Source organism: Doryrhamphus excisus, linkage group LG19, assembly GCF_037039965.1.
Source record: "Doryrhamphus excisus strain RoL-2023G ecotype Guam linkage group LG19, RoL_Dexc_Guam_v1.1, whole genome shotgun sequence".
In the NCBI taxonomy this organism is placed as follows: Eukaryota; Metazoa; Chordata; class Actinopteri; order Syngnathiformes; family Syngnathidae; genus Doryrhamphus; species Doryrhamphus excisus.
The window spans coordinates 14,630,921-14,651,834 of NC_136375.1; the positions used below are offsets into that span (position 1 = coordinate 14,630,921).

General features: G+C 41.3%; 1 protein-coding gene across 4 annotated transcripts; it reads right to left on the minus strand.

Annotated features, from left to right (window-relative positions):
* Window positions 1-298: 298 nt before the first annotated feature.
* LOC131107374 (uncharacterized) lies at window positions 299-20,827 on the minus strand. Of its 4 annotated transcripts, XM_078799066.1 has the most exons (14): window positions 20,464-20,827; window positions 13,172-13,233; window positions 12,184-12,279; window positions 12,017-12,100; window positions 11,797-11,889; window positions 10,004-10,194; window positions 9,736-9,929; window positions 6,986-7,068; window positions 5,728-6,909; window positions 5,320-5,616; window positions 4,279-4,424; window positions 1,841-1,925; window positions 1,691-1,752; window positions 299-1,543 (listed from the first exon to the last, which is right to left on the minus strand). In XM_078799066.1, exons 1-14 carry the CDS (start codon window positions 20,546-20,548, stop codon window positions 1,450-1,452), a joined length of 2,754 nt encoding a protein of 917 aa, XP_078655192.1. In that variant the 5' UTR covers window positions 20,549-20,827; the 3' UTR covers window positions 299-1,449. The 4 variants fall into 4 exon arrangements, with proteins under 4 accessions (XP_078655192.1, XP_057913323.2, XP_057913322.2 ...); XM_058057340.2 differs by having other exon boundaries at window positions 5,320-6,906; XM_058057339.2 differs by having other exon boundaries at window positions 5,320-6,909.
* Window positions 20,828-20,914: the final 87 nt, after the last annotated feature.

The window sequence follows — 20,914 nt, forward strand, 5'->3', positions numbered from 1 at the left end:
ACATTTCCCTTGCTTTCTGGACCAAACATTCATTAGTCACCTGAAACCTTGGAAACGTGCAAAAGCTTTGCCAGAGACTTCTAGGGCTCCCTGCCCCAATACGGTGCACCTTGGTGGGCCACAGCAGGTGGCTGCTCCCCCTCTATACTCTGGTTCTCCTGGTAGTACTCATGTACTAGTAGTCATGTCATGGTATTACATGATGGTAGTAGTCATGTAGTAGTAGTCATGTCATGGTACTTCATGATAGTAGTAGTCATGTACTAGTAGTCATGCATGGTATTACATGATGGTAGTAGTCATGTCATGGTATTTCATGATAGTAACAGTCATGTACTAGTAGTCATGTCATGGTATTTCATGATAGTAACAGTCATGTACTAGTAGTCATGTCATGGTATTTCATGATAGTAGTAGTCATGTACTAGTAGTCATGCATGGTATTTCATGATAGTAGTAGTCATGTCATGGTATTTCATGATAGCAGCAGTCATGTACTTGTAGTCATGTCATGGTATTTCATGATAGTAGTAGTCATGTACTTGTAGTCATGTCATGGTATTTCATGATAGTAGTAGTCATGTCATGGTATTTTACGATAGTAGTCATGTAGTAGTAGTCATGTCATTGTATTTCATGACAGTAGTAGTCATATACTAGTAGTCATGTCATGGTATTCCACAATAGTAGTATTGTAGTAGTCATGTCATGGTATTCCATGATAGCAGTAAAGTAGTAGTCATGTCATGGTATTCCATGATAGTAGTAAAGTAGTAGTGATGTCATGGTATTCCATGATAGTAGTAAAGTAGTAGTCATGTCAAGGTATTCTATGATAGTAGTACAGTAGTAGTCATGTCATGGTATTCCATGATAGTAGTACAGTAGTAGTCATGTCATGGTATTCCATGATAGCAGTAAAGTAGAAGTCATGTCATGGTATTCCATGATAGTAGTATAGTAGTAGTCATGTCATGGTATTCCATGATAGTAGTACAGTAGGAGTCATGTCATGGTATTCCATGATAGTAGTACCGTAGTAGTCATGTCATTGTATTCCATGATAGTAGGAAACTAGTCATGTCATGGTATTCCATGATGATTTCACTAATGAATCCCATCCTAACTAGTTCCAGTACTTCTTACCTCCAGGTGTGTACAAAGTACAAAGAAAGAGTTCTGGGTCATAGGTCATAGGTCATGGGTCTTGACAAGCAGGAAGTAAGATATGGGTTAAAAAGAAAAAGGTACGGTGCATGCCTAATAATAATAATAATAATAATAGTAATAATAACCATGGAAAGATGGTATTCATCACTACCCTAAAGATTAATGCAGGTGTGGGTTGTTGTGCTGTGTGAGTGAAATATGCACGTTTCCTCAACATGTACAGGAAGTGTGTGTGTTGTAAAGTGTGTGTTCAGTGCTTGATGCTGATCAGCCAGCAGGTCAACGGGTGACGTCCATCCACGGCAGCATCCAGAAACAGTAGAGCAGCAGCCATGATACGAACAGGAAATACGCCTCCCAGCTCTCACTCCAGCTGCACGCACGTACACACACACACACACACACACACACACACACTTTCAGAAGTCATATTTTCATGCTATACAGAAGAGACGCACAATATATCCATACAGTATATATAATTCCATCATTTTCTACCGCTTAACTTCTAAGTTCTTACCAAGATTCAGAGTCCTCCATGTAATGTTTTGTGGAAAAGGCTGCCATGTCCATGCTGTTGTCCTGGAAATAGAAGGAAAGCAACATGCTAAGCTAAGCTAATCGTAGCCAAGTTGTAAGATGGTAAAAGTCAGCAAAGCATGAAGCCAACCGTGGGCTGTGAGGACTGAGGTCTCTTCCTGTGACGGAGTACCGGAGAGACCAGGACTTCTTCTTTTGGACTCTGAGTGTCATGGCTGAAAGATCAGTTGAGAAAATAAGAAAATGAGGCCAAGATGAAGCATTTGCCATCTTTCATGGGAAGCATAATGTTCATCTCACGGCTAAAACAGAGATGTTCCTTCCTGTACAAATTGTGTGAATTCTGACAGGAATGTAGAAGGAATATGGCAGGAATGTAGAAGGAATATGGCAGGAATGTAGCAGGAATATAGGAGTGTAGTAGGAATACAGCAGGAATGTAGTAAGAATACGGCAGGACTGTAGTAGGAATATGGCAGGACTGTAGTAGGAATACGACAGGAATGTAGTAAGAATACGGCAGGAATGTAATAGGAATACAAGAGTGTAGTAGGAATACGGCAGGAGTGTAGTAGGAATACGGCAGAACTGTAGTAGGAATATGGCAGGAATGTAGCAGGAATATAGGAGTGTAGTGGGAATATGGCAGGAATGTAGTAGGAATATAAGAGTGTAGGAGGAATACGGCAGGACTGTAGTAGGAATACGGCAGGACTGTAGTAAGAATACGGCAGGAATGTAGTAAGAATACAGCAGGACTGTAGTAGGAATAGGAATGTAGTAAGAATACGGCAGGAATGTAGTAAGAATATGGCAGGAATGTAGTAAGAATACAGCAGGAATGTAGTAGGAATACGGCAGGAATGTAGTGGGAATACGGCAGGCCTGTAATAAGAATACGACAGCAATGTATTAGGAATACGACAGGAATGTAGTAGGAATACGGCAGGACTGTAGTAGGAATAGGAATGTAGTAAGAATACGGCAGGAATGTAGTAAGAATACGGCAGGACTGTAGTAGAAATACGGCAGGACTGTAGTAGGAATACGGCAGGAATGTATTAAGAATACGGCAGGAATGTAGTAGGAATAGGAATGTAGTAAGAATACGGCAGGAATGTAGTAGGAATAGGAATGTAGTAAGAATACGGCAGGACTGTAGTAAGAATACGGCAGGACTGTAGTAAGAATACGGCAGGAATGTATTAAGAATACGGCAGGAATGTAGTAAGAATACGGCAGGAATGTAGTAAGAATACGGCAGGACTGTAGTAAGAATAGGAATGTAGTAAGAATACGGCAGGAATGTAGTAAGAATACGGCAGGAATGTAGTAGGAATAGGAATGTAGTAAGAATACGGCAGGAATGTAGTAAGAATATGGCAGGACTGTAGTAGGAATAGGAATGTAGTAAGAATACGGCAGGAATGTAGTAAGAATACGGCAGGACTGTAGTAGGAATACGGCAGGACTGTAGTAGGAATACGGCAGGAATGTATTAAGAATACGGCAGGAATGTAGTAAGAATACGGCAGGAATGTAGTAGGAATAGGAATGTAGTAAGAATACGGCAGGACTGTAGTAGGAATACGGCAGGAATGTAGTAGGAATACGGCAGGAATGTATTAAGAATACGGCAGGAATGTAGTAAGAATACGGCAGGACTGTAGTAGAAATACGGCAGGACTGTAGTAGGAATACGGCAGGAATGTATTAAGAATACGGCAGGAATGTAGTAGGAATAGGAATGTAGTAAGAATACGGCAGGAATGTAGTAGGAATAGGAATGTAGTAAGAATACGGCAGGACTGTAGTAAGAATACGGCAGGACTGTAGTAAGAATACGGCAGGAATGTATTAAGAATACGGCAGGAATGTAGTAAGAATACGGCAGGAATGTAGTAAGAATACGGCAGGACTGTAGTAAGAATAGGAATGTAGTAAGAATACGGCAGGAATGTAGTAAGAATACGGCAGGAATGTAGTAGGAATAGGAATGTAGTAAGAATACGGCAGGAATGTAGTAAGAATATGGCAGGACTGTAGTAGGAATAGGAATGTAGTAAGAATACGGCAGGAATGTAGTAAGAATACGGCAGGACTGTAGTAGGAATACGGCAGGACTGTAGTAGGAATACGGCAGGAATGTATTAAGAATACGGCAGGAATGTAGTAAGAATACGGCAGGAATGTAGTAGGAATAGGAATGTAGTAAGAATACGGCAGGACTGTAGTAGGAATACGGCAGGAATGTAGTAGGAATACGGCAGGAATGTATTAAGAATACGGCAGGAATGTAGTAAGAATACGGCAGGAATGTAGTAGGAATACAGAAGGAATGTATTAAGAATACGGCAGGAATGTAGTAAGAATACGGCAGGAATGTAGTAGGAATACAGAAGGAATGTAGTAAGAATACGGCAGGAATGTAGTAAGAATACGATAAGAGTGTAGTAAGAATACGGCAGGACTGTAGTAAGAATACGGCAGGACTGTAGTAGGAATATGGCAGGAATGTCATAGGAATATGGCAGGAATGTAGTAGGAATGTAAGACTAGAAAGCCTACCTCACAGGTTGTGCGTTTTCCTTGGCAGAGCCTTGGCTGTCATGCTGAACCTCAGTCAGACCATCACATTTTGGTGGAAAAAACGTTTCCATGAGTATTCTGACTTGTTGTTTGGGTGCAGATGGGCTGTCCCTCTCATCCTGCACCTGGCAGGTAAAGACAAGGAGGCCAGGATGGAGGTGTTGCTTTCAGAAGAATAGAAGACTTGATTGTCATGGTTGCAAAACCATGAAATGCAGTTTAGCTGACTTCCTAAGAAAAAGTACCTCCAGCCAAACTATTAAAGGGAACGTAATATTGTATTGAGATGTGGAGTCCTATAGAGCAGCTACACAGCGAAAGCTTTCTAGATCTTCTAGAACAGTGATACTTAACCATAGGGGCCGATGCCCAAACTTGGACCTCAAGTGGCACCTATAAGGCCGCAAAAAACTCCAGGAATTTTGCACCATGGAACTGCGTAGTAGGTTATCTACTGAAGACACCGGAGATACATATCATATACTTGTACATATCATATTTACACATACAAAATGCAGTAATGGTTTAAGTGATTTGGTGATCATTTTTAACTCATTACACCCCAAAAGACAACATATTTACACTCCTACACTCCTGACATCAAGTAGGGCTTTCTAAAAGTCAAATGTAAATATTGTTGTTGTTTTTTTTATTAATAAGCCTGACTTAAGCCTTCACATTTTTTTTGCTTGATTTATTCCATGAATTATTAGCAAAAGTTCTCAAGATAGGTTTAATAATCTTTGTGATGATGACATTTTATCATGTCATGTTATTATTCATTAAATTTTATTCAGGTTTTAGCTTGTTAAACTGTGAATGGATTTGATTTATTAGTGAAAACAAACAAATGAGATTATTATTATTATTATTATTATCAATTAAATTTATAGTGTTAATATTTAATGGGCCCCGGGGGACTCTGCACTGAAGAAAATCAGGCCTCATCGTCAAAAAGGTTAAGAACCCCTGTTCTAGAATCTGCACCCATCCCAGCTGGATTTACAAAGAATTCCATACCTTAATGTCCTGGCATTCCAAATCCACCAGGAAGTGATGGTCCATGGGATGAAGAGCAGCTTCTTCTAGCGGCGTCTTGGAAGCTGGAGCCGGCTCCAGTGCAGACACGTTGAAAACGGATGGCCAGCTCTGCATTTGGTCATCAGGGGGTTCGGTATCAAGGTGTTCCTCTTTGTTTGGGTAGAACAGATCCATGGGCTCCATAAAGTCGCAAGCCGAATCCTCTGTGGTAGACACCTCCATTTTCCTAGCCGTGTCAGATGCTTCTGAAGGTCCGGTTGTCCTGTCCTGTGCTTCCTGCTGGAGGTCATGGAGAGGTGCACACATGACATCTGCATCCGTGACAACATCTGGTGAAGTTGGAATTGAGTGTCCGTCTAAGCTCATCTGATCCAGGTGACATCTTACGTCGTTTTGTCTTCCTGTGGACACCTCCTCACTTCCTCTCTCCTGCGTCTTCTCTTCTGTGCTCTTACATTCATATTCCTCGCACCCCCCCTCAGCCAGACTGCCTTCACTAACGTGGGAATCGCTCACATTGTCCGAGGCTTGCTTCACATCAGCCGTGACTTCTTGGTCACAAAATGCTGGAGGTCCATCTACTTCCTGTGGATCTGCAGAAAGTGGCAGTTTTTCTGCTTCATCTTGGAGTAAACCATTAGAGTCTCCTCCCATTTCCTTTCCACCCTGAAAACCGTCCGTCTGATCATCAGCTAGTTCTTCTCTACAAGGGCTGCACATCTCCACAACTTCGTTGGCTGATGGTTCAGGTGTGGCCAAGTCCTGGGATTGGTCAACAGCAGGACTTTGTGTCTGATGTTCACCTCCACAGGATGACGGTGTGTGTTCCTCTTTGTGAGAATAAGTAGCATCTGTCTGCTCGTGCAGATGATCTGCTTCTTTGTCTTTATTTTCCATTTCATGTTCTTCCACCGGTTTCTGTGGAAAGTCTTGGTGGTTCTCCACATCCTTCTGCTCTATGATTCCCAGCATTTGCTCCTGCACGCTGCTGAAAGAGCCGAGTGAGAAAAGTCCTTCATCAATGGAAGACTCAGCCAATGACGGCTCATCTGGTACTTTATCCGCAATGTGGACTAAAGCTCCATCATCAGGAGAAGCACGGTACGCCTCCCAAGGTGTTGCGCAATCATACAATGAACTGTCACTCTGGCTCGCGCTCAATTTCTCACCGACGCCCTGATCCTCATTTTCCAGCCAGGAATTTGGGGAGTTAATAGCAGAATCCATCATGAACGATTCAGGAGTCAAGGAAGAGTCGGTGGCAAAGGGAGTGTCAGCCAGCTCCACATCTTCTGAGGCTTCCTTCACGTCCATGAAGGGGGAATCAGCCACGAGGTCTTCACTAAACCAAGTGCGACTTATGGCTGGTCTGATGGTGGGTGACGCCCCCACTCTGTCCTCTGACACAGAGGAAAAGAAGATTTTGGGCGGACGTTGTGCACAGTCCTTCTGTATCCTGAAGGATCGCTCCTTCTCTCGGCTCGTCGCCAGATGATGGGGGTCCGGGTCACGGAAGTTGAGTCGACCCAGAGAGATGCTCCTTTCCATGAGCGGGTAAGGCTCTCTCTGCTGACAAAGTCAAAGTCAGGTTGACAATCTGCACACGGTAAACATCTAATCCATATGAGGGTGCATGGATTCCCACCTCCTCTGTGCCTGGGAAGTGCTGAAGGAACTGGGACACGTACGTCATGATGGATTGTTCATCTGGTGCACTGCTCATCACATCTGGACGAGACGAGAACAACACAACCTTGCTTAGCCTCATCCGTTCCAGACTCAAACTAAACGTACTCCAACCCGATCCAGTTCTAGGGTTAGGGTCACTCAAACACAAATTCCCTTCAAATCTTTATTTCTTCTTCATGATTAATGTCATTATAGGGGTGCTATTTCTTGTCTAGAGGGCTCTAATCATGTTAAAAAAGTGTATTTAGAAGGTGGTAAACAGATTTTTCATTTCTTATTTTCTCTTACGATGTCTACTATATTGGCTAATAGGAGTAAAAAGGTGACTATAGGGGTGTTATTTCATGCTTAGAAAGCTCTAATCATGTAAAAAAAGTGTATTTGGAAGGTAGTAAACAGGTTTTCTATGTCTTATTTTCTCTTATGATGTCTACTATATTGGCTAATAGGAGTATAAAGGTGAATATAGGGGTGTTATTTCATGCCTAGAAAGCTCTAATCATGTAAAAAAAGTGTATTTAGAAGGTAGAAAACAGGTTTTCTATGTCTTATTTTCTCTTATGATGTCTACTATATTGGCTAATAGGAGTGTAAAGGTGACTATAGGGGTGTTATTCCATGTCTAGAGGGCTCTAATCATGTTAAAAAGTGTATTTAGAAGGTGGTAAACAGGTTTTCTATGTCTGATTTCCTCTTAGGATGTCTACTATATTGGCTAATAGGAGTGTAAAGGTGACTATAGGGGTGTTATTTCATGTCTAGAGGGCTCTAATCATGTTAAAAAGTGTATTTAGAAGGTGGTAAACAGGTTTTCTATGTCTTATTTCCTTTTATGATTTCTACTATATTGGCTAATAGGAGTGTAAAGGTGACTATAGGGGTGTTATGACATGTCTAGAGGGCTCTAATCATGTTAAAAAGTGTATGTAGAAGTTGGTAAACAGGTTTTCTATGTCTTATTTTCTCTTATGATGCCTACTATATTGGCTAATAGGAGTGTAAAGGTGACTATAAGGGGTGTTATTTCATGTCAAGAGGGCTCTAATTATGTTAAAGTATGTATTTAGAAGGTGGTAAACAGGTTTTCTATGTCTTACTTCCTCTTATGATGTCTACTATATTGGCTAATAGGAGTGTAAAGGTGACTATAGGGATGTTATTTCATGCCTAGAAAGCTCTAATCATGTTATAAAGTGTATGTAGAAGGTGGTAAACAGGTTTTCTATGTCTTATTTTCTCTTATGATGTCTACTATATTAGCCAATAGGAGTGTAAAGGTGACTATAGGGGTGTTATTTCATGTCAAGAGGGCTCTAATTATGTTAAAGTATGTATTTAGAAGGTGGTAAACAGGTTTTCTATGCCCAAAGTACCAACACAGTGTATTTGTAAAAGAATCCTAGATGGCAGGAATGGACTTGTCACGGTCGGGAGTGGAGTGGATGAAGCGGCATAAAGGACAGATTGTACTGTACTGTACTATATTGTACTATACTGTACTGTAAATAACACAAAGCTGAAATGCTGCTGAACTTCCTGACATACTGTATGCACAGAGGTATTTCATAAAATGTAAAATATCAGCATCCTTTGATTTTCTGGGATGGAATATCTTTGGACCCCCCCCCCCTCCATAATGTACTCACTCCAACACAAATTCACTTCAAATCTTTATTTCTTCTTCATGATTAATGTCATTATAGGGGTGCTATTTCTTGTCGAGAGGGCTCTAATCATGTTAAGTGTATGTAGAAGGTGCCCTCACGCCCTCAACGCCCTCGCTGCTCTTGGCAATTCTGTCCATAAAAGTAACAGAACGGATGACAAAGGGCAGCCCTGACTCAACATTTCATAAGGTGACTTTGACCGTCACTGAAGACGTCATGTGACATCATGTGACAGCCAGACGCCACAGAGACACCACCTCCCTGTTTTGCTATGACTGTTTTGCTATGTGTACTATATTAGCTAATAGGAGTGTAAAGATGACTATAGGGGTGTTATTTCATGCCTAGAGGGCTCTAATCATGTTAAAAGGTGTATTTAGAAGGTGGTAAACAGGTTTTCTATGTCTTATTTCCTTTTATGATGTCTACTATATTGCTAATAGGAGTGTAAAGGTGACTATAGGGGTGTTATGCCATGTCTAGAGGGCTCTAATCATGTTAAAAAGTGTATTTAGAAGGTGGTTAACAGGTTTTCTATGTCTTATTTTCTCTTATGATGCCTACTATATTAGCTAATAGGAGTGTAAAGCTGACTATAGGGGTGTTATTTCATGTCTAGAGGGCTCTAATCATGTTAAAAAGTGTATGTAGAAGGTGGTAAACAGGTTTTCTATGCCTTATTTTCTTTTATGAGGTGTACTATATTAGCTAATAGGAGTGTAAAGATGACTATAGAGGTGTTATTTCATGCCTAGAGGGCTCTAATCATGTTAAAAAGTGTATTTAGAAGGTAGTAAACAGGTTTTCTATGTCTTATTTCTTCTTATGATGTCTACTATATTGGCTAATAGGAGTGCAAAGGTGACTATAGGGGTGTTATTTCATATCTAGAGGGCTCTAGAAAAACCTTGGATGCTTCCCCCCCACCCTCCCCATAATGTAGGATTTTGATGATGAGTGCAATGATGAGTTACGGTTGCCATTGCACTAATTCTGCTTTAGAGGACATCCAAGCAATGTGGTGGTAAATAACCGATACCTTCAGGCTCAAGGAGGCGTGGGATACCCAGGCTGTAGTGGGCGATCCTGAAGGCATCCTCCAGATTTTCCCTGGCGTTCCTCAGCAACGCCTTCCGCATATCCACCAGGCTGGTGTCGATGGACTTGATGACAGCAAGGAAGGCGAGACCGCTTGTCCAGCTCTTCCCAAAGTCCTGGACTGCCACGCCATACCTGAGGAAGAAACCCCCCCAGGATGATAGATAGAAAGAAAGCCACGTTTCTTTGAAAGGCAAGCTGATGCTGACCTGCGTGTTCTCTTCTGCACCCACTGCAGCAGCTTTGTGATGGCCTTGTTGTGCTCTCTCGTGCTTGTAGGCGCCATCGCTGTGCCTGGCAACGCTACGCTGCAGTTCAATGGCTCCGAGCTGGTGGGTATGGACGACAGGCTGGAGCTGGATGGGAACTGACTCCTGATGTTGCCAGTCAGTTCCTTTATCTGGCAGGACAGGACAGGACATGGTAGGGTCAGACAGGGTCGGGTAGGACTTCCCTGTGATGACATCACTCCGATGTCCCTCAATTTCATGCAAAATTATGAAAACCAGGACATTTGCATCACTTTCTAATAACCCCCCAAACCAGTGTTACCAGCGTGGCCTGTCCCTTTAAGAAGTCTCTGTGCTGTACTTCCTTTGTTTGGTACCAATAATGTTTATGAGACAAAGAGAAGGATCTGATGTAGTTGTTCAGATTCTGGACTACATTTAGGAGATGACTGGGAAGTAACACCAGGACAGCCAAGAACCAGAGTTTAATGGAATGAGACTGAGCCCCTCCAAATCCGAAAGAAGGATGCAAGCGGCTAAAATGAGTTTCTTCCAAAGGGAGGCTGGACTCGCCCTAAGAGATAGGGTGAGGGGCTCCCGGACCCTCCTAATGAGGTGTTCCAGGCATGCCCAGCCGGGAGAAGCCACCCGGGGCAGACCCAGGACACGCTGGAGGGATTATGTCTCCCAGTATCATGATAGTAGTAGTCATGTACTAGTAGTCATGTCATGGTATTTCATGATAGTAGTAGTCATGTACTAGTAGTCATGTCATGGTATTTCATGATAGTAGTAGTCATGTACTAGTAGTCATGTCATGGTATTTCATGATAGTAGTAGTCATGTCATGGTATTTCATGATAGCAGTAGTCATGTACTAGTAGTGATGTTATGGTATTTCATGGTAGTAGTAGTCATGTACTAGTAGTCATGTCATGGTATTTCATGCCAGTAGTAGTCATGTACTAGTAGTCATGTCATGGTATTTCATGATAGTAGTAGTCATGTCATAGTATTTCATGATAGTAGTAGTCATGTACTACTAGTCATGTCATGGTATTTCACGATAGTAGTAGACATGTACTAGTAGTCATGTCATGGTATTTCATGGTAGTAGTCATGTACTAGTAGTCATGTCATGGTATTTCATGATAGTAGTAGTCATGTACTAGTAGTCATGTTATGGTATTTCATGATAGTAGTAGTCATGTACTAGTAGTCATGTCATGGTATTTCATGATAGTAGTAGTTGTGTACTAGTAGTCATGTCATGGTATTTCATGATAGTAGTCATGTACTAGTAGTCATGTTAAGGTATTTCATGGTTGTAGTAGTCATGTCGTGGTATTTCATGATAGCAGTAGTCATGTACTAGTAGTCATGTCATGGTATTTCATGCCAGTAGTAGTCATGTACTAGTATTCATGTCATGGTATTTCATGATAGTAGTAGTCATGTACTAGTAGTCATGTCATGGTATTTCATGATAGTAGTAGTCATGTACTAGTAGTCATGTTATGGTATTTCATGATAGTAGTAGTCATGTGCTAGTAGTCATGTCATGGTATTTCATGGTAGTAGTAGTCATGTACTAGTAGTCATGTCATGGTATTTCATGGTAGTAGTAGTCATGTACCAGTTGTCATGTTATGGTATTTCATGGTAGTAGTAGTCATGTACCAGTTGTCATGTCATGGTATTTCATGGTAGTAGTAGTCAGTCTGGGGGCCAAAAGGTACAAAATGGATACGCTAGGTAAAAAGTGTGAGAACCTGAAAGAAGAGGATGATGTTCCAGATGAGTCCCAGAATGATGGAGGAGTTTCCATCAGCAACATCAGCAGCATCGATACTGACAAGCTTTACCTGTGGAACACACACACACACACACACACACACACACACACACACACACACACACACACACACACACACACAGAGATGATATAGTCTGTGCAACACATCATTAACACGTGGAAAACACGTCACTCACATTTCTCTCCTCGAGGAAAGACAAGACCTTGGCGATGTTGTTGAGTCTGAAGATACGATGGGAGGACTTCTTGAAGCCATGAAGCTGGACAGCACCAAGACAAGTCATGATCGCATCCTGATACTGTACTGGGGAATAATCTTAGCCAGTAAGAAGGAGAGTCTGACCAGCTTGCAGCCAGACAGTTCCTCCAGAAGAGCCATGAGAATCCATCCATCCTGGATCTCTTGGAACAGGTCTTGGACTTCACAGGGTTGATCACACTGAGGAGGCACATGAAGGTTTTTTTTATGTTCATGGAAAAACCAACAGGAAATGTACACAAGATGTAGAAAGATGAATCACCACAAGCGGGTCTTAACAGGAAGTGTACTCAGATACGCATCTTCAAGACCCATAAAGAAAAGTTTGCCATGGACTGCATCCCTGCACTCTTATTTTGGTTACTTCCTGTTTTGCATCTGGTGCTTCCTGTCTCTGCCAACCAACGTCACGTCAGATCCAAGATCCTCAGCCAGTTAGAACACCCGCCAGCCCCAGCTTTCTCTCAGATGTGACCCGATCCAGTGAGGGTTAAAGGTCACGGCTGGATGAATCCAGCATCATCTGCAAAAACCAGAGACCCGATCCTGCATCCACCAAACCGGATCCCGTCACTGGCCTGGCTGCATATATCGGTGACCAAGGGCAGAACCCTCACTGTGAACGAGTCCAACTTACCGCCGGCAATGCTAACCAAACTCTGTGAAGGAACCACCTCAAACAAGTCCACAATGGACTTGGAGGAAGTGGATCCTGTGGAGAGTACTCTGGGATTTTGAGGTGTCCACAAGACATATGTGGACTTATTGGGCAAACATCCATGCACACTACAGGACCCTGCCCAGATGATAGAGCCGGTCCACATTTGTATTACCAGGACCAAAACCACACTGCTCCTCCTGGATCCCAGATTCAACAACCAGGAAGATTGTTCTGGTCCAGGAGGACCAGCGTAAAATAGCAGGGATTACCAGGGATCCTTATACTGATGATTCATGGACCTCATGAGCTTTTGTCCATTTTCAAGTAGAGATTATGGTGATGGTTGTGATGGTTTTCCAAAGTACTGGTGTCCAACGTACACAATGAGCATGACTCTTGGTGTGAACAGACCTTCTGTAAATGAAGATTTATCCATCGTGTAAACGTCCTCTTCTGAACCACCTCTCTCTCTACTGGAAGATGGAAAAAAAGACAAAAAACATCTGATCAATCTCATGCAAACTTTCATTCTTTCAATGCATTCAGTATGCAAAAAACATCCAACTACTCGACATCTTCTCCAACATGTACATATGCGTATGAATGAATGAATGAATGAAGTCATATCATACAGTCAAATATCTCCCATAAGCCAAACTCCAAGGACACAAAAAACCTCATCAGCCACCTGGAACCTTTGAAAAGTGGCGTCACGCCGGCTGATTGGAGCACCTGCCCCAATACGGTGCACCTTGGTGGGCCACAGAAGGTGGCTGCTCCCCCTCTATACTCTGGTTCTCCTGGTAGTACTTATGTACTAGTAGTCATGTCATGGTATTTCATGATAGTAGTAGTCATGTACTAGTAGTCATGTCATGGTATTTCATGAGTAGTAGTCATGTACTAGTAGTCATGTCATGGTATTTCATGATAGTAGTAGTCATGTACTAGTAGTCATTTCATGGTATTTCATGATAGTAGTAGTCAAGTACTAGTAGTCATATCATTGTATTTCACAATATTAGTGTCATGTTCTAGTAGTCATGTCATGGTATTTCATGATAGTAGTAGTCATGTAGTAGTAGTCATGTCATGGTATTTCATGATAGTAGTCGTCATGTCATGGTATTTCATGATAGTAGTAGTCATGTACCAGTAATCATGTCATGATATTTCATGATAGTAGTAGTCATGTACCAGTAGTCATGTCATAGTATTTCATGATAGTAGTAGTCATGTACCAGTAGTCATGTCATGGTATTTCGCAATATTAGTAGTCATGTACTAGTAGTCATGTCATGGTATTTCACAATATTAGTAGTCATGTACTAGTAGTCATGTCATTGTATTTCATGATATTAGTAGTCATGTACTCGTAGTCATGTCATGGTATTTCATGGTAGTAGTAGTCATGTACTAGTAGCCATGTCATGGTATTTCATGATAGTAGTAGTCATGTCATGGTATTCCATGGTAGTAGTAGTCATGTACTAGTAGTCATGTCATGGTATTTCATGATAGTAGTAGTCATGTACTAGTAGTCATGTCATGGTATTTCATGATAGTAGTAGTCATGTACTAGTAGTCATGTCATGGTATTTCATGATAGTAGTAGTCATGTACCAGTAGTCATGTCATGGTATTTCATGATAGTAGTAGTCATGTACCAGTAGTCATGTCATGGTATTTCATGATAGTAGTAGTCATGTACCAATAGTCATGTCATGGTATTTCATGATAGTAGTAGTCATGTACCAGTAGTCATGTCATGGTATTTCATGATAGTAGTAGTCATGTCATGGTATTTCATGATAGTAGTAGTCATGTCATGGTATTTCATGATAGTAGTAGTCATGTACCAGTAGTCATGTCATGGTATTTCATGATACTAGTAGTAGGCTAAATGAACAGCTAGTGCGTCCAAGAAGCAAGTTAGTGCTAAACAAGTTCACCGAGCTCCTGATCTCATATCATGATGTCCCAGCATGCCATGGCATTGAGTAAGATGTTTGGATGAATAAAGATGTTCCTGGCTAAAGGCGGTGTGAGAATGTGGGAGCTAGCGTGGTGCGTTTGTGTGTTCTCCGTGCGTTACAAAGAAAGCTTTCTTTCGCTGACTTTGGGTGGCTTAGACTTGGTGGGGCCATAAAGAATCCAACATTTGGACTCCACGGGTCAGCAAAGTCTTCTTTGGCTGCGTTTGCAGAAGAACAACAAGCAGGAATAAAAATGAAAGGTGTGATGGTAAAACACCATCAAAGCGCTGCGCTCACGCAAGGCATTGGGTGGGAAAACACAGCATCGATGGCGAGTACATGCACGCACGGGAAAAACAGGGATCCAGCTGATCCACTCCTAGCTAGGGATGAATCCAATTAGCATTATCAGGTTCCTAGCATACCATAGAAAGTGGAGGTCCAGCATGTGGAAGTACATCCCGTTCTGTTCCTCACACTGGTATCTACCTGGTGTTGGAACCACCAGCCGTGTGCTCCGCTATTATAGCATACATGCTAGCTGCGTTCCTAGCATTGCTTAGTAAGATAATATTTCTGCTGCTGTGACGTCACCTCTTCACTCCCTCTTCACGCTTTCATGGATGCAACACACACCTGCTCAACTTAACATAGCACACCTATCCACACATATAGGGTACCTTGCTCTAGTGTTTTTCAACCTTTTTTGAGCCACGACATGTTTATTTTTTTTTTACTTTGGAAGATCTTGAGGCACACCACTAACCAAAAATGTTCCAAAATGTCACCACAACAAGTCTACGGACCAATATTACATTGTTATACCAGTCTTTACACCACGGACACTCGACAATGACATCATATTTGCAGAAAATAATTCATAAATAAAATTCATATTGGACCATTTCTCATGGCAAAGTGGTTGAAAATCACTGCCCTTCCTTCTGTACTGTGTACCACTCAGTACTTGGAAATAACCACCACTTCATGAGTAAAAAGTCATACATTTACAAAAATAAAAAGTTGACATATAACATATAATATCATATAATAACATATAATAACATATAATAAAATTCTACATTTATGACAATAAAACCATGATATTATGATAATGGTTGAATTGTATTTGAATATCCATCAGGTTATAATGGAATACATCCCATACTCCAGGGGTCTCAAACATGCGGCCCGTGGGCCAAATGTGGCCCGCAGGACACTAGTTTGAGGCCCCCCGCCTTGATATGAAAGTTTAATGTTAGTGCGGCCCGCACAAGTTTGATATGGATGCTGTATGGTATCATGTACCCAGAAAAAATTATTACGTTTGATTCATGTTCATGTTAAAGGTTAAATAACTGTTAATAGTTATCCTCCCTATCCGTGTGGAAGTGGTAAGTTTTTGGCTATTTAAGTTTAAAGAAAATAACTTGAAGGCTGCCGTTTAGGTCGCTAGCTCTCTAGTTTGCGAGTTAGCATGTGTCTCAAGACCCTGCAGTTGCGCAATATGTTGTAAATAAAAAGAGTATAAATGTGACTATAGTCGTGTTTTGTCATGTCTACAGGGCTCTAATAATGCTTTGTTCATTTTAATATGAAAAAATCATTTGTCTACCCACCAACTATATGTGGTTTCTTAAGTTATTATTATTATTATTATTATATTTATTTATTACCGATTGATTGATTTTCTTTATTCTTGATTTGTTTATTTATTTTTCATCTTATTTTGTGCAGAAAAATTAAAATTAAAATATTTGAGAACAGTGGAATGTTTTATCAGAGCTTTTATTGTAGAAAATCAGAACCAAAGCACTGAAAAATTTTGTATATTTTTCTGTTTTTAATAAATGCGTTTTGTTTTTTTTTGGAAAACCTGATGCAGCCCAGCCTTGCCCAGACCCTAGCTCCAGTGGCCCCCAGGTCAATTGAGTTTGAGACCCCTGTCATACTCAATCGACAGCTCCAAAAAGGAGTAGGAAGAAGCAAAACTTATTGTATCCCATCTGTTACTGCACATTCTCTGATGAGAAGACATCATGGAGGCCAAGACCGCCGTCATATGATGAGACAACAAATATTCGCCATGGGAGGGGTTGGGGAATAAAGTCAAGGCACATGTAGAAGAAGAGAGTTGGAAAAAGAAACAGAATGAAGCAAAGAGAGAAACGGGAGAATAAAGTCCAAATAAGTCCACTGGGAGGAGGAAATGGATGAGAAGAAGCTAGGAGTCATCTTCCCGTGTTGTGTCAAGCTGCTTGGATGTCCATGTAGGGCCATGCCACCCCGGGAGGAACTGTGATGGTGGTGATGATGACCACCGTTGCCACGGAGACCACAGGGGGAGCAGGAGCCAGGAGGGTTAGACTCCGGGATTTGCATTTGTCTGCCGCTCCGAGCCAGGATGGAAACTTCACCAGCCGAGTCAACCTTCTCTATCCTACACGCTAATCCCTTGACAAATGACTGTATTGTTTGGAAACGTCAGTACACGTTCTATGTACTTTACAGCATAGAAATATGCCAATGGCCAGGCAGGCAGAAGAAGCATTCTACTACTGAATGTAGTACTCTACATTGGCCACTAGGTGTCACTACAACAGCCCGTTTTTGTAGCTTATAATTGGTGTAAAGGTGACTATAGGGGTGTTATTTTATGTCTAAAGGGCTCTAATTTTGTTAAAAAACTGTATTTAGAAGGTGGTAAACAGGTTTTCTATGTCATATTTTATCTTACGATGCCTACTATATTGAGTAATGGGAGTGTAACGGTGACTATAGGGGTGTTATTTCATGTCTAGGGGGCTCTAATCATGTTAAAAGTGTATTTAGAAGGTGGTAAACAGGCTTTTTATGTCTTATGATGTCTACTATATTGGCTAATAGGAGTGTAAAGGTGACTATAGGGGTGTTATTTCATGTCTAGAGGGCTCTAATTTTGTTAAAAAGTGTATCTAGAAGGTGGTAAACAGGTTTTCTGTGACTTATATTCTCTTATGATGTCTACTATATTGAGTAATAGGAGTGTAACGGTGACTATAGGGGTGTTATTTCATGTCTAGAGGGCTCTAATCATGTTAAAAAGTGTATTTAGAAGGTGGTAAACGTTTTTTTATGTCTTATGATGCCTACTATATTGGCTAATAGGAGTGTAAAGGTGACTATAGGGGTGTTATTTCGTGTCTAGAGGGCTCTAATCATGTTAAAAAGTGTATTTAGAAGGTGGTTTCCTATGTATTATGATGTCTACTAGATTGGCTAATAGGAGTGTAAAGGTGACTATCATATTTTGAGTTGATTCTTCTAACATTCAGTGTGAAATAATTCTCCCAAAATGCCAACTATTCCCACTGTGGGATGTGGGTAAAGCAAGTCTCTCTCTCTCTCTCTCTGGCCATTACATAAGAAGGCTGAGAGCGTGGGCGTCAAACTCTGCTTCCCCTCACATGGCCATCTGCATCTACTCTGATCTACTGTGTGTGCATAAAGTACATATGTAAGCATATATATATATATATATATATATATATATATATATATATATATATATATATATAAAGCATGTATAGTGAGAGGAAAAAGTATTTGATCCCTTGCTGATTTTTTGCCCACTAATAAAGACATCTTCATTCATACATTTTGTTATTATTATTTCGGATGTAATACGGTTACAAATTAAAACATTCAATAACAATGCATTAATAATAATAATACATAACTGGCAATAATATTAAAATATGAATGATAATTCTAGCAAATAAGATTGGACAATATCATGTACATTTGTAATGATTTAATGTAAAAAATCATGACTATTAAATAAGCTTGTATAATTATTAGCAATATATTAAAGACATATGTCAACATGAATTAATTGAAATATAACAATATATATAATTTTTAAAAAAGCATAACTGAATCATCAAAGAAAATATGTACTTATTTGAAAACTGAGAAGTGTTCTAAAACTCTGGTTGGAGACCCCGCAGCCAAGACGCCAGGAAGATGGAGACCCTTGGAGAGCAGAGCTCTCGTGGCGTGTTCTCCACGTTCCTCCAGCTCTGACCCACGCACTTCCACACCGGACGTCGCCGCACACTCCTCCATGTGACTCATGCTGCTGGGTTGCCATGGATACCAACACTTACATCCTAGACAGCCTCCGACACACCACTCATAACATCTCCATCATCGTCATATCATCATCTGGATATCATCATGGCCATCTGACCACACTGCACCATCATGATATCCTCATCATGATTTCATCATCGCCATCAGACCACAATGCATCTTCATGATATCATCAACATCTAACCACACTGCATCGTCATCATCATCGCCATCTGACCACACTGTATCATCATCATCATATCATCATTGCCATCTGACCACACTGAATTATCATGATATCATCATCGCCATCTGACCACATCATCACTGCATCATCATATCATCACCACAAGACCACACTGCATCATCATATCCTCATCATATCCTCATCATGATATCGTCATCGCCATCTGATCACACTGCATCATCATGATATCATCATCGCCATCTGGTCAGACTGCATCATCATGATATCCTCATGATATCATCATCATCATCTGACCACACTGTATCATCATATCATCATTGCCATCTGAGCACACTGTATCATCATGATATCCTCATCGCCATCTGACCACACTGTATCATCATGATATCGTCATCATATTATCATCGCCATCTGACCACACTGTATCATCATGATATCCTCATCATATCATCATCGCCATCTGACCACACTGTATCATGATATCCTCATCATATCATCATCGCCATCTGACCACACTGTATCATTGTGATATCCTCATCATATCATCATCGCCATCTGACCACACTGTATCATCATGATATCCTCATCATGATATCATCATCGCCATATGACAACACTGTGTCATGATATCCTCATCATATCATCATTGCCATCTGACCACACTGTATCATCATGATATCATCGCCATATGACCACACTGTATCATCATGATATCCTCATCATGATATCATCATCGCCATATGACCACACTGTATCATGATATCCTCATCATCGCCATCTGACCACACTGTTTCATCATAATATCAACAGGATATCATGATCGCCATCTGGCACCCGGACTGGTGGCCCGCCAATGGCTGTTTTCTGCAACCTCATTTCCTAAAAATGACATTTTCTCTTTTCTGTCAATATTCCGACAAAAAAAAAAACAACTTTTCTATAATATTTGAACTTTCTGCTAGTAAAAGGACATTACTTTTCCTCCCGACATTCCAGCTTTATTCTCCTAAAGAACACTTTGTCTTTGCTGCAGCTTTTGCTAAGTTTGGGTAGAGAATGTGGCGTGGGCTACACGTTGGGACACCACAACAATTCATGACATTTAGGAAATACTGCTGTTCCACGGGTGATGGGGATGAAATAAACTCTGCTTCTTCCTACTCCTTTTCAGACACGTGATGCTCTTCAGTGTTCAAACTGGCGGAAATAAAGCCCAGGAATTTCTATTTCAGTAACTGACTTTCAAATCGGGAAAAATGACATTACATTCACCCTCAATCATCCATGTACCTGTTACACTATATATGCATGTATTACTACTGTATGTACAATATATTCTGTTAGCTGTGACGTATTAAAAATATCAATAACAACAATAATAATGCTAATAAGCAGCGTGTTCGTACCTTGGAGGTTCTGGACTCGCATGTCGCTAATCTGGCCGATCAATTCCTCCCGTTCGAACCAGTCCTTCCATCTGTGTCGGGCCATCAGACGGAGTGGAAGGAAGGAAGGAAGTAGGGAAGGAAGGTAGGAAGGTGCTTGTAGAAGTCCACCAGCGAGCAGACTAGCGTCCTATGAGATGGCGGGAAGCCTCCACTCAGCGGCAGGCAGCCATGACGTCGATAAAAGCGTCTCTATCTTAGTCTATATTGACGTCCGTCCATGTATGGAATACACCTATGAGTAGATGTTGGTAGTCTCCAGCTGTGTGGAGACGCGCTCGTGTCGTCCAGGAAGATGACGGACTGCACCTGGTGCCTACTTCCGGTGTGGGATGGTTCCCACAGGCACCACCACCACCCCCCGCCCCCCAGAAACGAGCCCACAGTAAATGTGGCGATGGTGACGTCACAA